This window comes from Cyprinodon tularosa, unplaced genomic scaffold, assembly GCF_016077235.1.
Source record: "Cyprinodon tularosa strain WSP-4 unplaced genomic scaffold, ASM1607723v1 ctg834, whole genome shotgun sequence".
Lineage (NCBI taxonomy): Eukaryota > Metazoa > Chordata > Actinopteri > Cyprinodontiformes > Cyprinodontidae > Cyprinodon > Cyprinodon tularosa.
The window spans coordinates 241,113-267,358 of NW_024039601.1; the positions used below are offsets into that span (position 1 = coordinate 241,113).

At 35.6% G+C, this 26,246-nt stretch overlaps 1 protein-coding gene across 1 annotated transcript in view; it reads left to right on the forward strand.

Moving 5' to 3' along the window:
- LOC119774839 (voltage-dependent T-type calcium channel subunit alpha-1I-like) overlaps positions 1–26,246 on the forward strand; it is a gene marked incomplete at its 3' end in the record, with an annotated part of 204,036 nt that overhangs the window by 112,378 nt on the left and 65,412 nt on the right. Inside the window, exons 5-6 of the mRNA XM_038272535.1 lie at positions 3,382–3,479; positions 17,593–17,752. Of these exons, the coding sequence (XP_038128463.1) occupies positions 3,382–3,479; positions 17,593–17,752 (258 nt within the window). The remainder of the gene's footprint in view (positions 1–3,381; positions 3,480–17,592; positions 17,753–26,246) is intronic.

Sequence of the window (26,246 nt, forward strand, 5' to 3'; positions counted from 1 at the left end):
TAGCACGCTGTTGATAGATCAGTTTGTAAATTTTTTAGCGTGCGCAGTGAAATAGCTCACGTTTTTATACACGCAAACCTTTGATAGATCCGGTCCTTAATGTAATAAGAGAATTTAGGCATTTGGAAATGTTCTAATCATAACATTAAATCATTTTAAACCAATTCTGCACACCAATCGGTAAATTAGAAAAAATAAAATATAATCTAAATGTGTTTAACGGTTAAATGCTTTGTATTATGAGATTTCTCGCTAATTTTAAAAATATGTGCTGTTGTTTTGCAATTTTGTATTTTTTCTGTTTTTGCCAATCCACTATATTATATTTTCATGTTAATGGTTGTACTCCTAGTATGTTTCCTGTAGATTTGAAAATGTAAATTTGTCAAATAAAATTATTGATAGATATTCCTCTACAACTTGGTGTCCTGAAATGGAAAAAGTTGTAAACTAATTTTAATTTAAGTCGGTGTGTCTTTTTAGGACTTTTTGTGTGACTTCTGAGGAGGCTGCCAAAGAGAGTTCAGCTGTCACATTCAAGGTTAAGACTAAATCCTGCCAGTAGAACTGATTCCAAACTTCAGGATTCACCATCTGGACTCACACATGCTTCTCAGAGGTTCAACCATTAAACCTGGATCTGAAAATTCTGGAGCCTAGCTACATCTGTCTAAGGAGGATATTTGGAATGAAAGTAAAGCCAAGAGACAAATCCATTGCTGACTATAGACTGCTTTGTTAAGTTGTGATTCACACATAAAAGAGTCATAGACAGTGAAGATAACAAGTTGTCATTTTCCATTCTTGGATAAATGCATTTACTTATTAACCCTAAAGTGATATTATGGAGAACATTTTTATTAGGAGTAGGATAACCTTTAATGTAATGTGTAAGAAATTATAGCTGACTGATTATGGAGGCTCCGCATATTGGACTTTCAACTTAACTGTACTTAACTGTACATAGGAGGAAATGTGGTGTGCTTGGCCACTACATAGCTGCAGCAAAGCTATTAGTTAGCACAGTTTACTTTGACCTGTCAGACAGAGTTTCTCCGGAGCCCTTTACTGATAATTTTCATCACCTGGATAAAATTACTAAATAGGTACCTGCTGCAACTACACATGCACCTTACTCCCTAAATTAAGTGACATTATATTATATTGTTGTTGGATAAAAAAGATACATATGCAACTTCAGTTAAATAAAGGGATGTTGGCGAAGCAATCAGCACTTTGTTTGCCTTTGCAAAGACGAGAACAAGATTATTATAACAACCCTCACAGCTCAAGTCATCAGTCCTGTGCTCGCCCAGACAATTTTCTAAAGACCTGTTGAGGCCTTAACCAAAACCATAGATGTTAAACGATTTTGTTCAACAGATTCTACTTCTTTGTCTAAACATCCCATACACAAAACAGCTCATGTCCATTGTATAGCAATGGCATTCTAAAGTTAATAGTTATCATTATTAAAATGGAGAAACACACCACAATCTCTAAACTCAGCCTTAAGCTAAAAAATTATATATTTTAAACCAAATCACCAAGCAAGAGCTTTGCTGGGAAAACTACAGTTTATAACAAAATACAAAACATTCGAACACCCCATGGGTGTTCACATCACAATGTGATAATGTGTAATCATTTTTATTTATCTGAAGGAAACTAAAAATAAAAAAATAAATCAAATATGCAAACACCTAAAAAAGATTCTTTGTTTTGCTAATTTTAAAAAGGAGAGACTCATACAAAGAGAAAATTGAGCTGAACCTTCCATAATAGCTAGTCTTACCATTTTTGGTTAAAAGAAATTCAGTGTAATAGTTTTGTAGCCATCTTCCAGAACTTTACTGAGCGATGTTTGCCTTATTCCTAAGTTTCAGTCGGAATGTTTTTAGATGTTTCTTGAAAATACAACCCATTTAAATTACCCCGACACATCTCAATAAGATTGAGACCCAGGCTCTAACTTGGCCTGAGATTTGACTTTTCAGACCTGTGTAAATGCAAAGTTATCCAGGTCATGGAAACCACAAAATAGGCTTAAATCGGAGGCAACTGGCCTTTTTACTCAGTTTTATGAAACTGTTTTGACACCTACTCAGGAGTCTTTGTCACTTATGTTGGCTCGCACTAGAGAAACCTGTAGTTGGAGCACTGATGTTTTTAAGAACCACTATCATCCTGAGCTCAGTCCAAGTCAGAGGCAAATCAGACAACATCAAGTGACAGGTGGGTCTTTAATTCACATCTGACTGGCTTGACAAGAACTTAAATTGGTTTTCACCAGGGAATGTATGAAAAAAGTTGTGTGTATATATATATATATATATATATATATATATATATATATATATATATATATATATATATATATATATATATATATATATATATATATATATATATATATATATATATATATATATATATATATATATATATGTCTACTGATTGCTAACACTTTATAAAAGCCTCAGGCTTTCTCTGACTCCCCCTCTCAATCTGACTTTTTTGCCTTCATTATACTGCAATTAATAAGTGCTCTTGCCTTTTCAGGTTTGTGTTTGATCTCTCCCATGTCTCATGCCTTTGCATCTCCTATACCTTTTGTTTTTGTCTTTGTTGTTGTAGAGCCCTGCCTCCTATTTCCTACTCCTCAGCTGTCTTACTTTCTGTTATACCTCAGGCAAAGTATATTTCCGCTTTAATAAATTGACAAAAATAGGTCAACTAGTAAAATACATTGTATTTGCCTTCCCTCTCATTTTCTGTTATCACATGCTGTTCCCAGTTTTACTTGATGCCAGAGTACTCCTCCACCTCCAATTTTCGCCCCTTTGTAACACTATGCTTTCATCTCAGATGGTTACACATTCAATCTCAGTGCTCTCTTGCTCATAGATGCCTTCAGACCAACATCCTACACTTTGAGGCTTCGCTCCATGTGCTAAAGGCAGCATTGCCACTTTAGAAGACTGCAGGAGATTTACTGAACTTTCCCAAGTTTGGTTTGACACCTTCTTTCACTTGTGTCCAGATAAAGAAATGTTTAGCTCACCCATACCCTGCAATGTGCCTTAACATTGCTCGTAAAAAATACACCTTCACGTGTAATTGTGCTGAAAATATTTTTCCAAACTTCTTTGAAATTGTTGTATTGAAAATTCTTTATATTTAATCATATTATTCATATTTGACTGAGCACAGCAGGATCCCAGCTGTGTGGGGATTGTGTGTTTCTCTTTCTGTTTTAACAGGAACAAATATGGATTGATAAAAATTATAAATCATCTGATTCTACAAGTAGAGATTGAATTATTTGCATTTTATTTGATTAATTAATTTCCCCTGTCATTTGTTGTGTATATTTTCCAGGATGGTTGAATACTCTCTGGATTTGCAGAACATCAACTTTACAGCCATCAGAACTGTGAGGGTGCTGCGGCCTCTCAAGGCGATTAACAGGGTGCCAAGTAAGTTACATAATCCTTCCAGACTCAACTTTTGATTATATGTAGCAAAAATATTCTAAGAATTTGGTGATGTTCATCATAGCCTCTTCCCATTTTGATCATTTGGAGTTTGTTTGTTTTGTACTTTTTGTTTGGTATTTGTTTGTTTGTTTTGTTTCTCCGTTGCACAAAGGAGGAACCGCCCCAAAATCTTTAAAAAGAAAGTTTGTAGAGCTAATTGGGAAATATAGCTTTTTGCTGCTTTTAAAACCAACAATGTATTTTTTATGCACCAGTCATAGAATTCTGTATGACTAATTATAATACTTTTATGAATATTTATTTTTATTTTAGAAGGTTTACTCAAATTATATTTCTTGTGGTCTTTTAATGGTTTCTTATCCTCGTGGTTAATGGCAAACAGATTCAAATTCTAAACAGGGCTAAAATAAAGGGAGTGTATTTTAAAAATGTACCTCCAAAAAAAGAGAAAAAAAGTTAAATTTTGAACTAGATTTGTTCACAAAATTAAAGAAAATGTTATTTATGTTATAATGCACATTTAATACTGCAGAGTAGTATTTATACCTTCTTTATTTAGATGATAAGATTAATAAATGTGTCACTAAAATGCTAAAAGGGCATTTAGAAAATACATTATTAAAGAAAATTATTACATTATAATCTATGGCTTCTGTCCAACTACATTTAAGATAGTTAGTGAAATGAGTTAATCAAATTACATTGTTTTCTTTAACCATAATGGTAAGATTGTTAAATAAACATGAAATGGAACAAAAATCCCATATAAATAAATAGTTCATTTAACAACATTCAACCTGTCTTTTATGTTATCAGGCACAAGTTTGTTGAGTCTCATAACAAGCAACAGCTACAAAGATGTATGTTCTAGACAAACTATTGTTTCTGATAAGTGAAGAATATAGTAACTTGTTCTATTGTTGTTAAAAATACTGCAAGGTAACTTTTGAAACATGTTACACACTTAAAAATTTGTTTTTTCAATTGTCTTTTGGCAGTTTCCTTTTTTATAAACCAGCGATTAAAGAGTTTGATATAAGCAAAACAGGCTCAACTGACATTGTGTTACATCATTACTAATGCTGGAGAGAATCCTACAAAGCCCATCCTGAAAGGCATTGCTGTCTTGACTGTAATTTAGCTTTTAATGTGATTGAATGTTGTGTTTATGAACTATAATCTGAGATTTTACACAAAGCGTAAAACTAAATCAAGGGAAAAAACTTGTTAAACTTTGAGATCACATCTAACTTTGTCATTGTTAACGATTCTATGTTACAGAGCTGTTTTACTCTGTCTTAGAACACTTATTGCAGAGAAATAATCACATCTTAAAAATGCAATTAAAGTTTGAAATCCATAAAAAATTACCATTGACAGAAAATACCATGCAATTATTAGAAGTGCTTTGGTTCTTTTAAAAGTTGATATTTCAATTCCACAGGTGCTGTTATGTGTGTCTGCTTTAGTTCTTTTTTTTTATGATTGCTGTATTTTCTCAATGCTAATGTGACTAAATTGTGCTTGGCAGGCAATCATTCTAAGAGGCTATGAGTACTCTCTAAGTTGAATATACTGGTACTTATAGTTCATGTTTTGCCTCCCCTGTAATTCCTTGCTGTTCACCAACCTGTGCTCAGAAATCTAGAGAAGAAATAAAGCTTTATGATGTTTTACTTCCATAAAAGTAAAAGATGCCAGTAAGTTTAGTGAAACAGAGATTTTTATTTGTATGTGTTCCAAATCATGCTGTTTGTGACTTAGTAGTAGTTTCTTTTACTAAATTGTTTTTAATTTAAATTTTCTTTCTTTTCATGACATTCTATGTATCTTTTTGTATTAAGAAATTTCTTATTTTCATCAACATATATCAACATTTAGCAACATTTAAATTGTTACTTCCCTCCTAACAGGGTAATGGTTCACTAGAAATTATGTTTATAATCCAATTACATTTGTATGATTATCAAGCATGCAATGGTGAAGTGTTGGTCAAGAGGTTTTAATGAGCCAGCCCAAAGTCAGAAGATGTTTTAATGAGACTTGGTCCTTTGGCTTACAATGTTTAAAAACAACAACATATAAGTGTTTTAGCCCACCAGTCGAATACTTGTTATACTATCCAGCTCTTCCTTAAAATAAAAAGTAAAATTGCAAATGTAACTAAAACAAACTGCATTAATGCAGGAAATACAGCACAATATTAATAAACAGAAACCTGAAGTCCATTTCTGAGTTTTTTCCCCCCCCTTGATTTTCTTGCATTTTGTCTACACTCACTGGCCACTTTATTAGGTACACCTGTCCAACTGCTCGTTAACACTTAATTTCTAAGCAGCCGATCACATGGCGGCAACTCAGTGCATTTAGGCATGTAGACATGGTCAAGACAATCTCCTGCAGTTCAAACCGAGCCTCAGTATGGGGAAGAAAGGTGATTTGAGTGACTTTGAACGTGGCATGATTGTTGGTGCCAGAAGGGCTGGTCTGAGTATTTCAGAAACTGCTGATCTACTGGGATTTTCACGCACAACCATCTCTAGGGTTTACAGAGAATGGTCCGAAAAAGAAAAAACATCCAGTGAGCAGCAGTTCTGTGGGCGGAAATGCCTTGTTGATGCCAGAGGTCAGAGGAGAATGGCCAGACTGGTTGGAGCTGATAGAAGGGCAACAGTGACTCAAATAACCACCCGTTACAACCAAGGTGGGCAGAAGAGCATCTCTGAACGCACAGTACGTCGAACTTTGAGGCAGATGGGCTACAGCAGCAGAAGACCACACCGGATGCCACTCCTTTCAGCTAAGAACAGGAAACTGAGGCTACAATTTGCACAAGCTCATCGAAATTGGACAATAGAAGATTGGAAAATGTTGCCTGATCTGATGAGTCTCGATTTCTGCTGCGACATTCGGATGGTAGGGTCAGAATTTGGCGTCTACAACATGAAAGCATGGATCCATCCTGCCTTGTATCGACGGTTCAGGCTGGTGGTGGTGGTGTCATGGGGTGGGGAATATTTTCTTGGCACTCTTTGGGCCCCTTGGCACCAATTGAGCATCGTTGCAACGCCACAGCCTACCTGAGTATTGTTGCTGACCATGTCCATCCCTTTATGACCACAATGTACCCAACTTCTGATGGCTACTTTCAGCAGGATAATGCGCCATGTCATAAAGCTTGAATCATCTCAGACTGGTTTCTTGAACATGACAATGAGTTCACTGTACTCAAATGGCCTCCACAGTCACCAGATCTCAATCCAATAGAGCATCTTTGGGATGTGGTGGAACGGGAGATTCGCATCATGGATGTGCAGCCGACAAATCTGCGGCAACTGTGTGATGCCATCATGTCAATATGGACCAAACTCCCTGAGGAATGCTTCCAGCACCTTGTTGAATCTATGCCACCAAGAATTGAGGCAGTTCTGAAGGCAAAAGGGGGTCCAACCCGTTACTAGCATGGGGTACCTAATAAAGTGGCCGGTGAGTGTATCTTTAAAGTAATTTGGGAAATATGTTAATCTGGTGTCCTAAACCATGTTTGTTTGAATAGGAGATGATCAGTGTTATGCTCTTCATGTCACCTCTCTTGCGACCTAATGTTATGCATGATCACTTGCACAAGAAAAGCTCTCTAATAGTAACGCATTACACTTCTTCCTCATTTGAGATTTGCTTCATTTCCCTTCTCCTCCTTCCCACAACACAGATAGAGTTGCCCCTTTATTCCTCTCAGAATAGTTCGTTCCATGGAAAGAAGAACAAAAAAATATTAACTACACTAATGATCCTGCACTTTGGAATATGTATTCTGGAGTCAAGAAGCCTGCGTTCAACAGAGGAGAGGGCATAATGATAACCTGATATACTCATGTGATATTTATGTTTTCTCATTACGTGTCTTGATCGAAACATGTTTAAATAGGCTTGGCTTTAGGCCAGATTAGAGGTTTTATGTTCACATTAAAGGAATGAGAGAATGGCATAGTCTATACTGTGTATATATATGCAAGAAGTGAATAAGCAATTATTGTTAAGCAGAGGTATGAGGTTACTTTTGGCCTTATTTCAATAAGAACACAGGTTATTGAAACCTTTGCACAAAGGAAAAATTGGAAGGTTGAGAGACGACAAGTCAGCAAGAAAGATAAATGGGGTTGGGAAGATGGGATTATCAAGCTCCATGAAGGATAGGTGAAGATGAAGGAAAGGTTGGGGAAGATGATGAGAGGAGAGATGCAGGGGAACCCTCGTGAACAGCCCATTACAATGACAGATAGGAGCAAGGAAGTGCAAGGAATGGATAGAGTCATCTGTTGAATAGAGATAAAGAAAGCAAGGGACAAAGAGGACAAAGAAAGGGTATGCGAGGAATGATAAAGTGATTATGGATGATAGATATTACATGATAACAACATTACCTGTTTTTATTACAAGGGGATTTGTAAGAAGTCGTGTTACAATGTGTAGTCACAAGACAACATTGTAACTCAACACAACGAACCTATATGCAGAGTAATTTTTGTAATTTATTTAAAATGTTGAGTTTTGCTTTGTGACCTTGAATCAATAGATGAGACGAAGCACACTTTGAAATTCTAATGCTATGTTCAGACCACACGTGCTAGATGAAGCAGTAGCAGCTAGTTTACATGCACAGTCAATGGTTGACGCAAATCAAGGAGCAGCACAAGGTCCTGCTGCGCTTTTTGAGCAGAAGGAGCAGCGCGTTTTAGCATCTGATGCGCGGTACGTGCTGCAAAAGCAGCAGCTGCTGGAGTTGGAAAAATTTAATTTTTAGCTGCTTGAAACGCCCCAACCACCAATCGAAGAAGCTGATCTGGGAGCTGGCAGGGAGACACACACAGCACTGCTAATGCAGATTGCTATGATCACTCCTCTGAAACAGTTTATTAACGCCTATTTTAACTGAAAATATCTAAACATGCCGGCAAAATACGTTTGATTATTTTGGTGCCTGCAGTTTGGATTATGTACTTAAACAACGCCTTCCAGCCGCCACGAACAATAGTGGAAAACTGCAAAAAGGCGACGGTGCCAGAGGCTGCCGTTGAACGAGATTACCAGGGACAGAGCAACGCCAGTGTACGGGGGTCTGAGCGGCTCCTACAGCAAAATAATAAAATAATATTTGAAGGCAGGATCATAATCTTGATGAACTGACTGCACAGATGAAATTTTCAGGTGGACTTTCTCACTTAAAAACAAAATAAAACTACTTTTTTCCAACTGATCACAGCAAATATAGAGAAAGCCACTCTCTGCCATTGAACACAGAAGCAGCAGAAGCATCAGATGCATCTGAACACATTTTATTGAAAGCGCTTCAGGAGCGTCAAAGATGCTCTTGATGAACGTCTGACCTTAATGTGAACAAGCATAAAAAATGAAGCAGCAGAAGCTTTTGTTGCTCCTTCCAGCACTTGCAGTCTGAACGTAGCATAAACCATCTTTAGGTTAAAATACATTTATATTTTTTGCAGTTATTTTAACATATTAAGTAAAAAACAAACGAGGATATAAAAGAACTTTAGCTTAGCAACACCTTGCAATCAAAACTTAAAAAAAAATCAATTACTGAGAAAAGAAATTATACAACAATATTGCTTTCCTCCTTTTGATCATGATTTTGAGGATGGCCAAGTTTAAGATTTAAGAAGTTCTATTAATTTAAAAGTTTAGATTAACATTGAATCTATTATTATTTATTTGTTTTTGTTTCTTTTTTAAAATAGAATAAGAAAGTACAAGATTAAACTAGGTTTTAAATGCCTTCCATGTTAACTAAGAGGATTTCTATTTTACTATTAGCAAATTACATACATTTTAGATAGAACTAAAAAGCTGGGGTCTCTTGAGATGATCCTTTTTTCATGAGATTATTTTTTCTCTCACTTTAAATGAGAATTAAATCTCAACAGAATTAAAGGTGCTGTATTTGGTTCTGCTTTTCCTCGGGAATTTCCCAGTTCCAGTCTCACAAATTCTAATTCAATGTAGGTATTACACATGTAATTGTAAATCTAATAAATGCTCTCTCAATAAGTAAGTTAGATATTTATTCACAAACCAGTCTGTCTCTCATTAAACAAATGACACCCATCGTACAATATAATCTGTAGGACTGTTATCTGTTTGTTAGAATGCATAGAGTTAGGATGATTTATTTTTCTCATCTATTGTTTACAGATTTACCTTCACCACAGAGCAGAAATAAATATAAATCAATCCCAGGGATTTACCTATTCAGAGCTGGAAAATAATAAACTTGTGTTTGATGTATTTTTTCTTTTCCTCCATTTTAGTTTTAATATTTCAAACAAATCAGAATTTTGAGAATACATTCCCAAAACGGTTTCTCAGATTGCACTATCACACCTAGCCAATGTCATACCTAAGAGATGGGCTCAAGAGCAAAAAGTAATGCATTACATTTCGATTTTTTAAATAAATAATTGTCACATAGACTATTCTTTGGTATTATTTATCTATTTCTTTGTCATAAATACATTAATAATTAAACCATACTTGTAGTAAAAAATTTATATTTATCGGAGAGAGTTTCTCAAAGTAGAAGTACAAAAACCAACCGGAAACTGTGCCCTTGGCTAGATAATGAAGTTGCTGAGTGGATTTTAGCCATTATCACTCTGACAAGTCAAAATGCCTTCTGAAGAATCAATAGCTGGAGTTCTTCCATATAGTTCATAAGTCTGCTTTGAATAGATAATGACATCAGTTTAATTTACTTAAAAGTACCTTGTTATATTTAATTTATCTGTTCCAAGGAGTTATTTTCGATTCTGATCACTGCATGCAGGGAGGATATCATGCAGTGGTATGTTCTACAGCAGATCTGGTGTAGCCTTTGACTAAATAGACTGTTAATGTTTAGCTGTCCAACCAATGGAGAATTCTCTGGGTGATCTACAGTATAACTGGTAATCTTCATTCTATGAAAACTTTTTTATTTCTATAATCATCTCAAGTGGTACCCAGAGAAGAGTTTTTCCTCAGTATTAGTTTGTTGAGCTGAATTAATCAGTTATTCTGATGCTGCTGTTGCCAGATAATAACAGATGAGATCACACTTTCCACAACAGACCAACCAAAGATATTCAGCATTTTGCTGAAAAATACTTGGGGACAAAAGTTTCCTCAAGAAGCACAAACTGCTTCATCCCCTTTAGTTGAAGGCTTCACAGCTGCATTCCCAATCCATTATTTTTTCTATGTCAATACTGAGTTATTTTTGTTTGCCCACTACATCATTTCCCATAAAGCTAATAGTAAGTGACTTGTTGCTACAGTATTTCTCCCTGCTTTATTCTTATTCTATGTTAGATGATTGTTTTCACATCTTGCCACAAAGCAGTCCATCAGGTCCCTGTACTTATAGTAGCTACTTATGCAACTATACTATACGCCACAGTAACAGTGTCAGTTGATTATTTCTGCAGGCATTAGGAATTAGTGTTTAACTGGATGTCTGAGGAGTACAGCGTAACAAAGAATGGCTAGAGGACAATTCCTTTTGGTGCCGCTGATTACCCCCCTTCCGTTTCACAAACTATGTACCATTTGTCAAGTATTTCTAGATCCATGCAATTGTTGAGATCTTCTTCTGAGTCTCCTGAAGTTTGTGACAAAGTAAGTCAGACCAAATTATGTCAAAGGCGCTGAAGAAATCAAAGAACCTGATCGTCTCCGTGCTCTCTGCCTCCTCTGAATGATAGTTGATTTTTTGAGGCAGGTGTACAGTGGCATCATCAACTCCAATCCCACGAGGATAAGCAAAAAATAGGGCGCCTTGTTGCTTGTTTGTTTACTCAGAAGGGCCAACAATTCAACCCAACTTAGTTGAGTTCAACTCAAAAATACTTTATTAATTCCAAAGGGAAATTACATGTTGTAGTAACTTACTTAGTTTTTTTTTGGTACCAGAAAAAAATCACAACATCTTACCTCACGGCACTTTTCATAGTCCATTCAATCAAATTATACAGTCATACTGGTTAAAACCTTTCTATCTAAGGCGACCCAGTTGATTCCATCAAGTAATTTATTTAGCAGAATTCTCCTCTAGGAACATGTGATGACAGTTGCTTGCAGTGTGTCCTCCACTTCGCAGCAACCCCTCATACACATGCATGTACTGTAGGTACAGGGGAGAGGAAAACTCCCTTTTAATAGGAAGAAACGGTAAAAAGCAGGCTCAGTCTGGTTTTGAGAAGACAGAAATACAAAAGGAACAAAGATGCACTCATAGAAATACACATAATAGACAGGAATGCTTTCTGTTAGAGGAAGATCATGGTAGAATAACTTGATATGTGGCTTTTTGTAATAAAGACGAAAGAGAAAAAGGATGAAAGGGAGCACCTACAGTTAGTCTCAGTAAAAGCTGTTCCAGTAGCACTCCCTATTAGAGCAACTTGACTAAACACTCAAAAACAGTCCCGACTGTATTGTCTATTACATGAAGTTATTGACAGCAACAGTGTCAGAGCTAAGCAGAGTGCCAGGCCAAATGAAGAGGAAAAAAATTCAAAAGCAAATACATCATAAAGTTAAAGGTAAAAAAAAAATGCAAAACTAGAATATAGAAATACAATTCACCAGATTGAGGAAAAGTGGTCTTCACATCCTCCAGCATCCTTTGGCAACATTACAGTAGCTCATGATAACCTAAGTCACTCTACCTATAAGTTTTATCGTTTTAGGCCTAGTCTTAAAGAGAGAAGCCTAAAGAGAGGAGCCTTTTAAATTAAACATCATCTTTCTATTACAGAGATCCAAAGATGATAGATTCTGTTTTGTGTGCCTTTAAAAAGCAGAAAATATACAGTCATCCAGTTTTTTTCAATATTTCTTAAAGGCATGACTGCTGGAACAGTTTAGATTCATTGGGATCCATTAAGGGATCATACCAGATATATACACTATCAGCCCTGAGATCTAATAGGAGAAGTTTAGTCACAGCTCCATTATTAGAGGCCATGATCATATGATTGATGACTTTCACAAGTGCTAATTCAGAGCTCTGATCAGCTCTAAAACCTAACTGAAACTTATTAACACTATCACACTTGATCATAAACAATTTTCTCATTAATTTTAGATGAGACAAAGACATTATATATACGTATAATTTATTGAACCATTTAGATCAAAGTAACATTTCTTCAGTGAAGGCTTAATTTTCTTAAAAGTGAGGGGTACATCTCTATGTTGGGGATATGTTTATCGTATAAAATGGGGGAAGGAAATCAGAAAACTACACAGCTCAGTCCAAACATAATTCAGGTTCTGCAGATTCTGCGGAAATTGGCTTTACGGTGTCCCCACAAGGTAACAAATACTCTGCCGCGCTTCTATACACAAACATCTGTTAGCACAAAATGACTGACTGATTTTATCCGGATTCTCAGTGGGGGACCTGTGTGGTGTGACTCAATTAATTGCACTAATGGAAGTTATCCATGTCTGGCTCCCAACGGCCACAGCTTAGAAGCCCTGCATTACTCTCAATACGCATGGGAGATACTATATTAGCAACCACGGTAACAGTCCTCCGTATATTCGCACTCAGTCAGTTTCTAATTTTTATTCCTATGAATCTCATCTTTAATTTAGTTGTCTCAATTTCTTTCTCTAATCATTTAACATTCGCTTCTATCGTGTTGTGGCATCCTAATGCAGAGGGAGAACTACTTAATTATTGTTTTATATCCCAACGCTGCAAATAAATACTATTATACCCGGAAGATGGAACAATTTCAGATACTTCACAGTAAATCCCAAAATACAATTTGAAGATATAAGAAAATCCTTTTACAAGCTTCTCTAATCACTGTTTTCTCCTCTGTTCTTCTGTTACTTTAGTTTTTTTTTCTTTATTATTTGTAAAATGATTAAGAATAGAAATTAAGATTTGATACGTGTGATATTGTTGTGTTTAAAGCAGCGTTAAACAAACTTCAAAAAAAGATACTTCTTTTTGTTCTTTCTCAAACAAAATTTCAGAATGTGCGATATATTTTCTGACAAACACTCTGTCAAAGTATTAGGCTTAAGTTTACTGCCTTTGACCTGAGGGATTTCCAAACTGCATCCTCATTTTTTCTTACAAAATGTGAAAAAATGTTTTTATTTACATGACAAAAAGTTGGTTGGTTTGCACATCTCAGAACCCTTTGATGACGAATCGATTTAAGTTTTGGTTTTGACGCCCCCTTTTTTGTGGAACTCAATGCATTTTTAATGTAAAGAACAGGAAAATCCTGGGCGGGGCCTAAGGGGCAGTAATGTAAGACATTCCCCTCATTGGTTAGTGCTGACTGTAGCCACAGATGGCAGCTCAATTATTTAGTGTGCCAAGGGACATATTAGGAGAGGGCAGGTTAATTTACAGAGTTGAATCACTTTGAACATTTTGAAATGCTATCAAAAACAGCCCTCTCAACTAGTTTTAGAAAATAGGTAAATGAATAATGTTTTCAACTTTAAAAAATGTTTTGCAAACAAAACTGGCTTTTTAAAATATATAATTTGTTGCAGTTACATTTTTTTTTGTTTGAAAATATCTTTTAATTGAATTTATTCTGTTAATAAAAAAGTGCAAAAACAAATTTCTGTTCACAGTTAAGTTTTACTGGGATTTTGTAATCAAGTTACAACAAACAAAGATCTACATAATTACATAAAGGCAAATGGTACCCAGCTATAATACCTATATGTTGCTATTATAATGTTAGATTTATTACTAGAAAAAAAAAACATTTTTCCAAAAAAAGAGGCAACTTTTAATGTTATATTTTTTGAATAAAAAAATAAATAAAAAAATAATAATAATAAGAAGAAAGACTTCCTGCTGCAGAGCAGCAGTGTCAAATTTGATGGGTATTTTCTGCAGAGACTAGACCAGAGCTGAATCCAGTGTAAATAGAGGGTCAGGGTAATATTTTTGCCAAATTTAAATTCATTCATTTTTTTCCCCACTATTCTTCTTGGCACATGAAGCCATGGTCAGTCAAATTGGATGTGAGCCTCACTTTTCTAAAAGTCTAATTACAGAATCACAGTTGCATGGACTTTGACCGGGCAATACAAGCCAGTGTCATGATGCACAGCTCGTCTCACTTATGATTTCTTTCTGTGAATGTGTTTTCCTGGTTTCCATTCTTTCTGTGCTGAATTTTCAGTTACTTTGCATATACTTTATGTGATGTTTTTTCCTGAGTTCTGTAGGGTAATTGTTTCACTTATTACTAAGTTATTATTTTCAACATGAAGGTCCAGAGTTTCTGTTTGCATTTTGTTCCTACTACAAACGTGACAAGAAGTACAGTAGCTGTCTATTTTCAGCAGTCCCAGTACATATCTGTGTTATGTGTTATTTTAGGTGTTATTTAGCTGTAAATGGGTCACTTTCTTAAATTTCATAATGAAATTACTATTTATTGTTATTTAAATTTCTTCTCTCATATTGTGAAAATTTTAATGTTACATCAAGGGTTGTGTTGCTTTTAAAATGTAGGACTTAACATGTGTATTTTATGTCAGCTTTTTTGTATTGTGGTTTGGTCCAACTGCAGACATGCACTTCAGTTGGAAATAGTAACAGTTAAACCAAAAACTTACAGATGACATGGTGAACAAAAGCAGTATATACCACATGGGAAAGCAGACACAGGTGAGGGAAGGATCGCTGGACATTTGGGAGGTAAAGAGAGGAACCAGTAAAAGGAGAAAACAAGGCCGCTTATAAACAACAGGGACAAAGGAGATTGGGCATGCAGAGTCAGTATAAAGAACCAATGGAAGAGAGTTAAGGCCAGAGCTAAGGAAGAGAGAGAATAATTAGCACTGAAGCTGTACAGAGAAAAACATAAAGAAATGTTAATGTTCTACTATGAACTAAACATTATTAAATCATATAATAAACTAAAATTGCAACACTTAAATAACATACCCAGGAGAGAAATGGAGACAACCAAGACCTCAAAGAAACTGAAGAGCCTTATATTACCATGGTACCATGGTAAAGTGCTCTAAACGGCAAACCTGCTCCAGGTCAGTCTAGCTTTCAGGATTGATCTGGATCCTATAAAACAGGCATCCCCAACCTCGGTCCTCGAGGCCCGCTGTCCTGCAGGTTTTAGAGGTTTCCCTGGTTTAGCACAACTGATTATAATGATTGCAGTAGACCAAAAGCCTGTTAATCAGCTTTCAATTAAAATCAGCTGTGCTGGAGCAAGGATACCTCTAAAACCTGCAGGACAGCTGGCCTTGAGGACCGAGGTTTGGGATGCCTGCTATTCAGCTGTTCAGGTAATTTCATTCAGAGGGCAAATTGTTAGAAAAACATTGAGACGGTAACGTATCTTCCAGGACTGATTTAATCCTTTGGATCATGATGACAGTTAAACTAGTAGCCATTCAAAATTTCCCCATTTTCCTTGATGGGTCATTGGCTGGTCCCCGACAATTCCCTTTTAAACATCAATATTTGTACTAAAATACTCTTTCTGTCATGATATGTGGACATTAAGATCTCAAGAGAGGTGTCATCCCCTGGTCAGACCCTGTTATTTAGTAAAAGAGTAGAGTCAAAGTAAAAAAACATTCATGCATAGGAGAAAGAGGGAGTCACTGCAGTGGCTACCATTCGGTTGGTGTTTGACTGGGAAGGGCCATTTTGAGTGGCTGCTACTGAACTGTACTGTACATACGAACAACACAATTTTTCACTGGTATATATATGTCAAATCCTGGAACCACACTGTATCAAAGAGTAACTGTATGTATAGCTATGTGATATTACGCATAGCCATTACCCATTATTGCTTCATTATAGCTTTATGTACCCTGTCAGGTTAAGAAAAAAAAACACTAGGAAAAAACTGTATTGTTCATGTCAAATGTAACATTGATCATTCCTTTCTGTTAGGTAGACATGAGAGTCTCTACGAGAGTGAAACAAAAATTCTAGTCCTCACAAGAAGTTTTACTATAGTAAGAAAGACGTTGAGGTATTTCTGTACATTTAGGGCTGCATGGTGTTTAAGGGGTTACACTTTTTAAAAGAAAAAAAGTAGATTTTGTCATTTGTCCCTGCTGAGTTCTGACATATCTGAAAAAGCCGGATTTCACTCAGTATAAACACTTCTTGCATAATTAAGATAGAATTGTGGTATCATCTTCCAGCTTTATTGTAGCCATACGTTATTGCATTAAGAGGTCCAACTAGATGAAATTAAGATGAAATTATGTTTTTGTGTTTTATGTTATTTTTCTCTGTTTCCAAGTCCTGTTCACTTCCAAAAGGACATATACAGTACAGTCTTTGATATGCATGGCTTTGTTAAATGACACTGATGTGTAAATTGCGCTTTTACTTTAAGTCAGCAATCCTTTGTCATGTCTTTTGGCAGCTCTTTGATGCCATCACAATATTTTACTTTTCACTGAGACTTTTTTCTTCTTCTTTGTGTTTCTATAAGATGAAATACGGCGCTCTCCCTTTTGTGTTCAGGATTGTGATTGGTGTGCTACCTTGGACCTCCTCCTTTATACGTACACGTTCACTGATTCATGACCAGTTATTGCTGGTTTTAGTTAGTGAGTTCATAAGCCGCTTTTGCAATTATTGTGAAATGGTTAAACTGGATAGGCTGGGAATATTTCCTGATAGGTTGTGCTCGCATTGTTGAACAGGCCTCTGAACTTCCTGACAATTGATATGTTGTTTTAAAATGTCAACAAAATGTTCTACCTGTGTGATAGCATCAATTTTCTCAAAGGTCTCGCATACACCTCTAATATAATGCAGTAAGGTTTCATAAAAAGGCCGCTCTGTAAGTTGTTTTTTTTTTTTGTTTTTTTTTTCAGGAAGGGCAAAAGTTTTGTTTATCACTACTTAAACATTTTTACAAATTTAGATACATTTACCAACTTTGAGCATTTTATTTTTTTTTTACAGGTTCATCTGCCTGTTTAGAAAACTCCTTAAAGCATCTTGAAACAGTTTTTTTCTTAAAGAGTTTCTGTCTGTTTCCCACTTCAGGTATGCGCATCCTGGTGAACCTGCTGCTCGACACTCTGCCCATGCTTGGCAATGTGCTCCTCCTCTGCTTTTTTGTTTTCTTCATATTTGGCATCATTGGAGTACAGCTGTGGGCGGGGCTGCTCAGGAACCGTTGCTACCCTGAAGAGAATTTCACACTGTGAGTGCCCGTCTGGTCTTTGTGTTAGTTTGTGAAACAGGGTGTGAAAAAATGTGATGCTCCAGAATGCAGGACATGTTAATCGATGTGTGTTTCAAATGATGTGGTCATGATTGTGTAAACATATCTTTATGAAAGTGAGTATAGTAACATGCCCTAATTCCATTTTGTAAAAAATGAGTTACTGTAGGAGAGACCCTGGAGCCACACAATATGCCTTTACATACTGTGTCTGTGCCAGTGTGGTTTTCTGTGAAAGTTTTTCTCAGCTCCTCTCATCACCTGACTGGTGAGAAGAATAATTACATCATCTACTCAATTTACTGATATTGCCATAGAAAAAGAGATGAAGGCTCCCTCAGGCTCTCAGTCTGAAGTCCTAACATAATGAGGCTGACCTCATTGTGCAAAGCAACATGTGCACAAAGCAAATATCATTATCTCATAATCAAGTCTGGCACTTAATCAAAAGCTGAAACTTGGTGATTTTTTTAACATAATCTTTAACCTCCTCTTGCAGTGTCAAATGAGAGGTTATTATTAGTCCAGTGGACATGTATTAAACTATGGGGGAGACGTTCTAATTCATGTTTGAGTCAATCAAACAATAAAATAAGAAAAAAAGATTTTAGGATATATTGTGGTTCAGGTTTAGGATTATTTCCTTGCAGTAGGCAGTCCTGGGTTGAATTCAACCTTTTGATTAAATGCTTAGCCTAAAGGGTAGTACTTAACTTTTATAACTTAATAAAAAGTAAAAAATAAATAAATAAATTAAGCCAACAATAATCAATGCAAAATGTGTCATTTTTTTCCTACTAACATCTTTTGTAAAGTTGTTATCATTATTATAATTCTTCATGCCAGTTATTTAACACTTCAGCCCAGAAACAGATATATAGCTCTTTTAAACATTTGGCTTGTTTGTCAGATTTAAAACATGGACCCACTGTTAACTTCATTCTAAAGTCAGATAGTTTTTTTCTTAACTTTCACTGGGAAAAATCGATATCTATATAAGTAATTTTTTCCTTAAAATAAGTGTGTTTTTTCTTGAATTGAGGGGGTAAGTGAAACACTTTGCTAATGGAACGAGACAATTTACCTTATTTTAACAGTCAAATTTCTCATTCCATTGGCAAATCATCTTATCAACCTACTCAAAACAAGGGTAAATACACTTAATTTAAGACATTTTGACTTATTTCTAGATCGTTTTTGCAGTGTATAAATTTTATTACTTCACGACTCAGAAACTCCATTGATTGTAGGATTGACAAGTCTCTCCTTTGTCATCCTAAACTTGATCAAAATTCAGCTGCCAATTTGCAAATGGGGAAAAGATAAAATCGTTCTATGGTCTCCTTGGAATGTGCTCTTAAGATGTTCCCAGGATTTGCTCATGACGGGAGACTGAACTTTTTCCGCTGCAGTTCTTAGACACAGGAACATTCTTCCTTCTTCTGTAAGTTTTGCTAGAACCTAAAATGATTTAAACCAAACCTTTTTGAAAAGGTTTGATCAAGTGACACAGCTCAAACAGGGAACAAATGACAATATTAGGTATGACAATAACTGAACGCTGTATTATTAAACAATGGGTTAAACAAAATTTAAACAGAAGTTTTTCTGTCAGCTTGCTTATATTTAAGATTTAAGATGCAGGCAGATATAGTATGTTCTGATATACACCTATATCAGACGGATTTCTGACATTCCTACAGAGGTCCTTTTTGAAAAGCAAATGTAATTGAAAACTAAGTTTGTTAGCCATGAAATCCGGAAAACTAAGTTAAGTTTATGAGCGCAGTCAGCAGTATCTAAAGAGGCGATATTTTTTCAGACACAGAAGAACAAGTTCCACTTGTACAATACTAATCTGAATCTGAAAGGTACGGCTATATTGTATGTCTTAATTTTCTATGATGGAGTTAAAATAGACATAACAGTGTTTTATTTTAGACTAACTCAGTTTTACCTAGCAAGTGTTGGCTTAAACAAAAGAGGCTATTTGATTTGACTATAAATGTGAAAAAAAGTATAAACTCTAATATATTATTTATCCATCTTTCGTTCAGGAATAAAAACAATTGCTTACATCTTACCTGTCAACATTTGAAGAAATTCTGAATTAGAAGCTGGAATACTGAACAGGTGTTGTTTGTTTCCAAAAAGTCTATTAGGAGTACAGCTAATACAACTGTAATGGAAGTGTGTGAGTGCCTGGGGAGACTAAATTCTTAGCCAAGCGTTTGATTAGTCTGGTTTAGCAGCACAGAGCAATGGGATACAAAGCAGTTTGCATCACCAAGCCTAGTGAGAAAATAATGATATGGTAAAAAGCTTTAGGGTAGGTCATCACCATAGTAACTCTGTCATAAATGAGATGGTGAGACAAAAATAGACTGCAATTATGGGGTGTCCTACCCTTAAAAATAATTGATGTCATCCAAAGATAGTAAAGATGTTTTTTTGTTGTTGTTATTGTTTATGTTGTTTCCTTCCATGACGAATTCTAAAACTGAAACTGACCGCAGTTCTCAGAACCAAAAATGCGAGCTATAATAACTCAAAATTTTAAATGTTTATTCAGCTATCCATCAATTCTACTGGAACAAAAAGGATACAAATCTTAACTGCTGCACTTAGTGATCTTCATATACAAAGACATTTCCTGAGTCAGTTTAATAATGAGATAAGATAGTGAGGCTGAATGTGGGTCGTATCACATACAGAAGTGGTACAGTAGACATGATGGATGGTTTACCTAATTTACTTCTGTTGTTCACTCGCTGTTTCCAGAGCTGTGACAAAAATACAAAAAGCAGAAGCCACAGGTGGTCCACAGGAAATCATATCTATAAAATCAGTTCCGTTGATGCAGACTCACAGCTGCAAAGCTAATACTTTCTTAATGCATGCATAAAATGCTAAGTGCATTGTGGAAGCATACTGTATGTACAGGTGCTGGTCATAAAATTAGAATATCATGAAAAAGTAGATTGATTTCAGTAATTCCATTTAAAAAGTGAAACTTGTATATTATATTCATACATTACATACAAACTCATATATTTCAGATGTTTATTTTGTTTAATTTTGATGATTACAAATGACAACAAATGAAAATCTCAAATTCATCATATCAGAAAATTAGAATATTACTGAAGACCAATAAAAACAAAGGATTTATAGAAATGTTGGCCAACTGAAAAGTATGAACATGAAAAGTATGAGCATGTACAGCACTCAGTATTTAGTTGGGCCTCCTTTGGCCTGTATTACTGCAGCAATGCGGCGTGGCATGGAGTCGATCAGTCTGTGGCACTGCTCAGGTGTTATGATAGCCCAGGTTGCTCTAATAGTGGCTTTTAGCTCTTCTGAATTGTTGGGTCTGGTGTATTGCATCTTCTTCTTCACAATACCCCATAGATTTTCTATGGGGTTAAGGTCAGGAGAGTTTGCTGGCCAATTAAGAACAGGGATACCATGGTCCTTCAACCAGGTACTGGTAGCTTTGGCACTGTGTGCAGGTGCCAAGTCCTGTTGGAAAATGAAATCAGCATCTCCAAAAAGTTGGTCAGCTGCAGGAAGCATGAAGTGCTCTAAAACTTCCTGGTATGTGGCTGCGTTGACCCTGGACCTCAGAAAACACAATGGACCAACACCAGCAGATGACATGGCACCCCAAACCATCACTGACTGTGGAAACTTTACACTGGACTTCAAGCAACGTGGATGAAGTGCCTCTCTTCTTTTCCTCCAGACTCTGGGACCTTGATTTCCAAAGGAAATGCAAAATTTACTTTCATCAGAGAACATGACTTTGGACCACTCACCAGCAGTCCAGTCCTGTTTCTCTTTAGCCCAGGCAAGACGCTTCTGACGCTGTCTGTGGTTCAAGAGTGGCTTGACACAAGGAATGCGACAGCAGAAACCCATGTCTTTCATACGTCTGTGTGTGGTGGTTCTTGAAGCACTCACTCCAGCTGCAGTCCACTCTTTGTGAATCTCCCCCACATTTTTGAATGGGTTTTGTTTCACAATCCTCTCCAGGGTGCGGTTATCTCTCTTGCTTGTACACTTTTTTCGACCACATCTTTTCCTTCCCTTCGCCTCTCTATTAATGTGCTTGGACACTGAGCTCTGTGAACAGCCAGCCTCTTTAGCGATGACCTTTTGTGTCTTGCCCTCCTTGTGCAAGGTGTCGATGGTCGTCTTTTGGACAACTGTCAAGTCAGCAGTCTTCCCCATGACTGTGTAGCCTATAGAAGTAGACTGAAAGACCATTTAAAGGCTTTTGCAGGTGGTTTGAGTTAATTAGCTGATTAGAGTGTGGCACCAGGGGCCATCAATTTTGAACCTTTTCACAATATTCTAATTTTCTGATATGATGAATTTGAGATTTTCATTTGTTGTCATTTGTAATCATCAAAATTAAACAAAATCAACATCTGAAATATATGAGTTTGTATGTAATGTATGAATATAATATACAAGTTTCACTTTTTAAATGGAATTACTGAAATCAATCTACTTTTTCATGATATTCTAATTTTATGACCAGCACCTGTAAATTGTTAGAGAAATCCTTTTCTTTGAACTGAGCATTCTAAGTAGTTGTCTGAGAAAAGTGAAATAATATGATGGCTGTTTGAAAATCTTATGACAGTATGGAAATTTAATAAAAGTCCAGATAAAGATAGTTTAGTAGCCAATATTTTTATTTTTTTAGGAATATTGAATACAATTTGCCATTTTTTAAAGGGGAGCTAAACCCCAAAAAACATTTCACTCAGATACACATGCTTACAATTAGTAAAAAGTTGTAATTGTGAGCATTCCAAGCATGGGTCGATAGTATCTTGCAGGTGAGCAAGATTATTACCTATTATTAAGCATAGCATTTTAAGTTAAGTACTGTCCTTAGATCATGGCTTGGCAATTATAGGTCATAGGGCCAGTAACCTGTAGCTTCTAGAGTCACTGGTCCAACACTCCATGATCAAGTAATAAAATGATAAAATGATTCAGCCATTTGAATTAGGTGTGTTGGACCAAGGATGAATCTTAAAGGTGCAAGATATTGACCTATAGTTGCCCATCTCTGGGCAACTATAGGTCTTTGGTATGTCTTTCATCCATCTGGCTATTTAGTTAGTTTACTATAACAGCTTTTGTAAGACATTTATTGTTTTTTTTGTGTTGGGTCTTATTTTGTTTTCACTGTGGTGCTTGTCTTCTAATACCTAGCTATTTTGCTTGAAAAAACAGCTGCAGATAGAGATCTTCGAAATGTGCCATGTAAATAAATTATCTATCTATCTATCTATCTATCTATCTATCTATCTATCTATCTATCTATCTATCTATCTGTCTGTCTGTCTGTCTGTCTGTCTGTCTGTCTGTCTGTCTGTCTGTCCGTCCGTCCGTCCGTCCGTCCGTCCGTCCGTCCGTCCGTCCGTCTGCCTCTGGACAAAATGTTTGATAAACCCTCGTTTATTGAAAGAAAAACAGGAAATGGTCAAAGACATAAGTTAAGTCTGCCATAATTAATAAAGATAAAAATTATATGAATATGAACAAATGAAAGTCAGACATTGCTTTTTAACATGCTTCAATAGAATGATTTTAGAAACAAAAAGGATTGAACATTTGACTTTGTCTTCTTTTGCAAAACTTTTTGATGCAATCAAAGGATTCCTGTAACTTTCAGTGAGATGTCTGTTCCTCTCAGCAGTGTATTTTGGTCCAATCAGGATGAGACTACTGTTCCAGTTGTCTCAGGTTTGATGGGGGCCATTTCCAAACTTTCCAAAACATTTCTTAATATGTGCAGCTGTAGTCACAGGAACATCAAGCTGCTTGGATATGGTCTTATAACCTTTACCTTTAACATGCCTGCCTGTTTGTTTTTGAGAGACAACTAATTTCTTCACTTCCTCCAGTCCATGTTGAGTGTGGTATACACCATGTCACTTATCAGTCTAATAGTTGATAAGCAATGTCCAACTTTCATTTGTTCATTTCCTTTGGATTTTTAGTAATTTATTTTTTATTTTTTGTTAGATCAGATTCAAGTTATTTCTATGACCCTTTTGGCTTTTACTTTTATTAGAGGGGTGCCAACAATTTTGTTGATGTGTAATATATAATTGGATATGTATGAAACTTTGTCCCTGGAATGGTCCTACAAAATTATTGAAATGTTAGAACTCCACTGCTGTAAACTGCCCAACAAAATGAAAATAATTAAATTAAATCCACCAATGTTAAATGTAGGGTGAGGTGGAACAAAAACTTAGCACTTGGTTTTAGTATTATCCTTTTGCTAGATAGTATTACCAGAAACAAACATTTGGAACTTCTCTTTATCCATAGCTCAGACTCAAAGGAAAGAAATTTTGAAATGTATTCTGTTGTTTCTTTTTTCTTTTTTTTCTTTTTTTAATAAAAGTGTATAATTTTTTTTTTATCTCTACTGCATATGTCAAACCTAAAAAAAAAATGACTGAGCTTTGAATTGTTTTGGTTCATTTAAATAATTTCCACATGGATGAGTAAAAGCTTTAAAATAAATTCAATAAAAACTTATAAAATATCTTAAACAATTTTTAGAAAGGAAGATAAATTTTACGGCATACTAATACCAGCACTTAGAGTTGACATTTGAAAGTGTTTGAGTGTGTTAGTGTAGTCAAAATACAATGTGAACACTGGTATTAAGTATTTAAGGCCAAAAATTCCAGCTGTATTGTCCGTGGTGAACCAGACTTAGGGATTTCTTTCAACCGGAAGTCAGGATGATAATTACTCCTAGCTTTAAGTCATTTGCTATATACTCCAGACACAAACAAACAAACACGCAACACTTCTAGGACATCTAGGTACTTGGGGATAAGTACTTGCGTAAGCATATAAGCATATAAAATTAATGTATATGCCTTCTCTTAAAATATTTTTGAGCAGAACAAACTTTGTAAAACCCCCATATAAACAATCAAGCAGAGCATTGTGGTTTAAAATGCTGTTCAGCTGCTCAGCTGAATTAGGGGTATTTTCAATTTTGTACCATATACAGTAATAGAGTCTAGAAAAGAGATAAAGAAAGCTTATGAGAGACAAAAGGCAAGGACATTCAACGTTTCTTCCGTCGAGCCATTTCACACACAATGTCAGGTATAATTGCTAAAATGTCTGCATTTATCAGTATGATTTCTTTTTGTTCTGCCCTTTAGATAGAAACTACCATACTAATGTCAGATCACAGATAACACAGCTTTTCTTTGTTATTATTCCTTAGCTTTCTTTTTTTATCCTAATGCTCAGGTGTCTTTCAGCTCATTTCTATTTTTTCACGTAGAACTTATTTTGAATATCTTTCTTTCTTTCTTTCTTTCTTTCTTTAATTTGTGGTGTTTTATAAGAGATTCTTAAGTCTAAATGAGCACAAAAAAGGGTTATCGATCAGTTGTTTATGCTCAGGATAGAATATTTATTAGTCTTTACTACTGGATAAGTATATGTAAGAATTGTTTTATTATTTTGATGGTTGTCTAAAAAAAAATTGAAGGATGAATAAAATAGGTCAGGCAATGTATGAATCATTGATTTCATGGGTTGTGCAGTTGGTCAGATAGCTCTTTGTGAGCCTGATGTTTCAACAGTGTGAAATGATCAATCTGACTGCAAGGAAAATAGGCAGAGTACAAAATACAATGTTTGGCACAAAGTGTAACTACTATAAATGGTGAACCACTGAAACACAAATGCTGGTAAATAGTATCTGACAGTGTAGTTGTATATTTCTCTCTGTCTGATTTTGTTCATTTTTACCATTACAAATATGAGTTCCCTCCACCTCTGTGTCTCCCCATCCTTTCATCCACTTATCTCCTCTAAGAGTATACTATGCTGTGTTCCAATATCAAGCTGCAGAGCTACATAAAATAGCCTTTATAGGCAAGCAGTTTTGCCGGCACAGAAAAATAAAAGTACGAGAGTCCACTCAAAGTCCACTTCAGTGTATGTAAAAACGTTTTTTCTGTATTTAGAATCCATGAATTTGAATCATTTAGGTATAGTTAATGTCAAATGAAAAGAGTCAATGGAGCCTGTTATTTAAAATCTTTTAAAAACTGAAATTCGGCTAAGATAATATGAAACGCGGCTGTCTCAGAAAAATCTTTATTAAAATATTCCATTAACAGCAACATTTTCTTTAAATAATTGTCAGTTTTTTTTATTGTAAGTCACTATCTATGTAAAAAAAAGAAATACAATAATGTATTTCCATCATTTACTTTTGCTCTTTGAATGTTGCTTTTATCATCCTTAATATAGATTGGAGTTTGCTAACTAGAGAGAAAAACTGGGATGTAATCTCTCCATCCATTTTCACACTTCATTTAAATCAGTGCCATGTGGGCTATTTGCAGTAAAATTGTACAATGTACGTAATCAGCGTTCTATAGCATTGTTACTGAGGGCCACC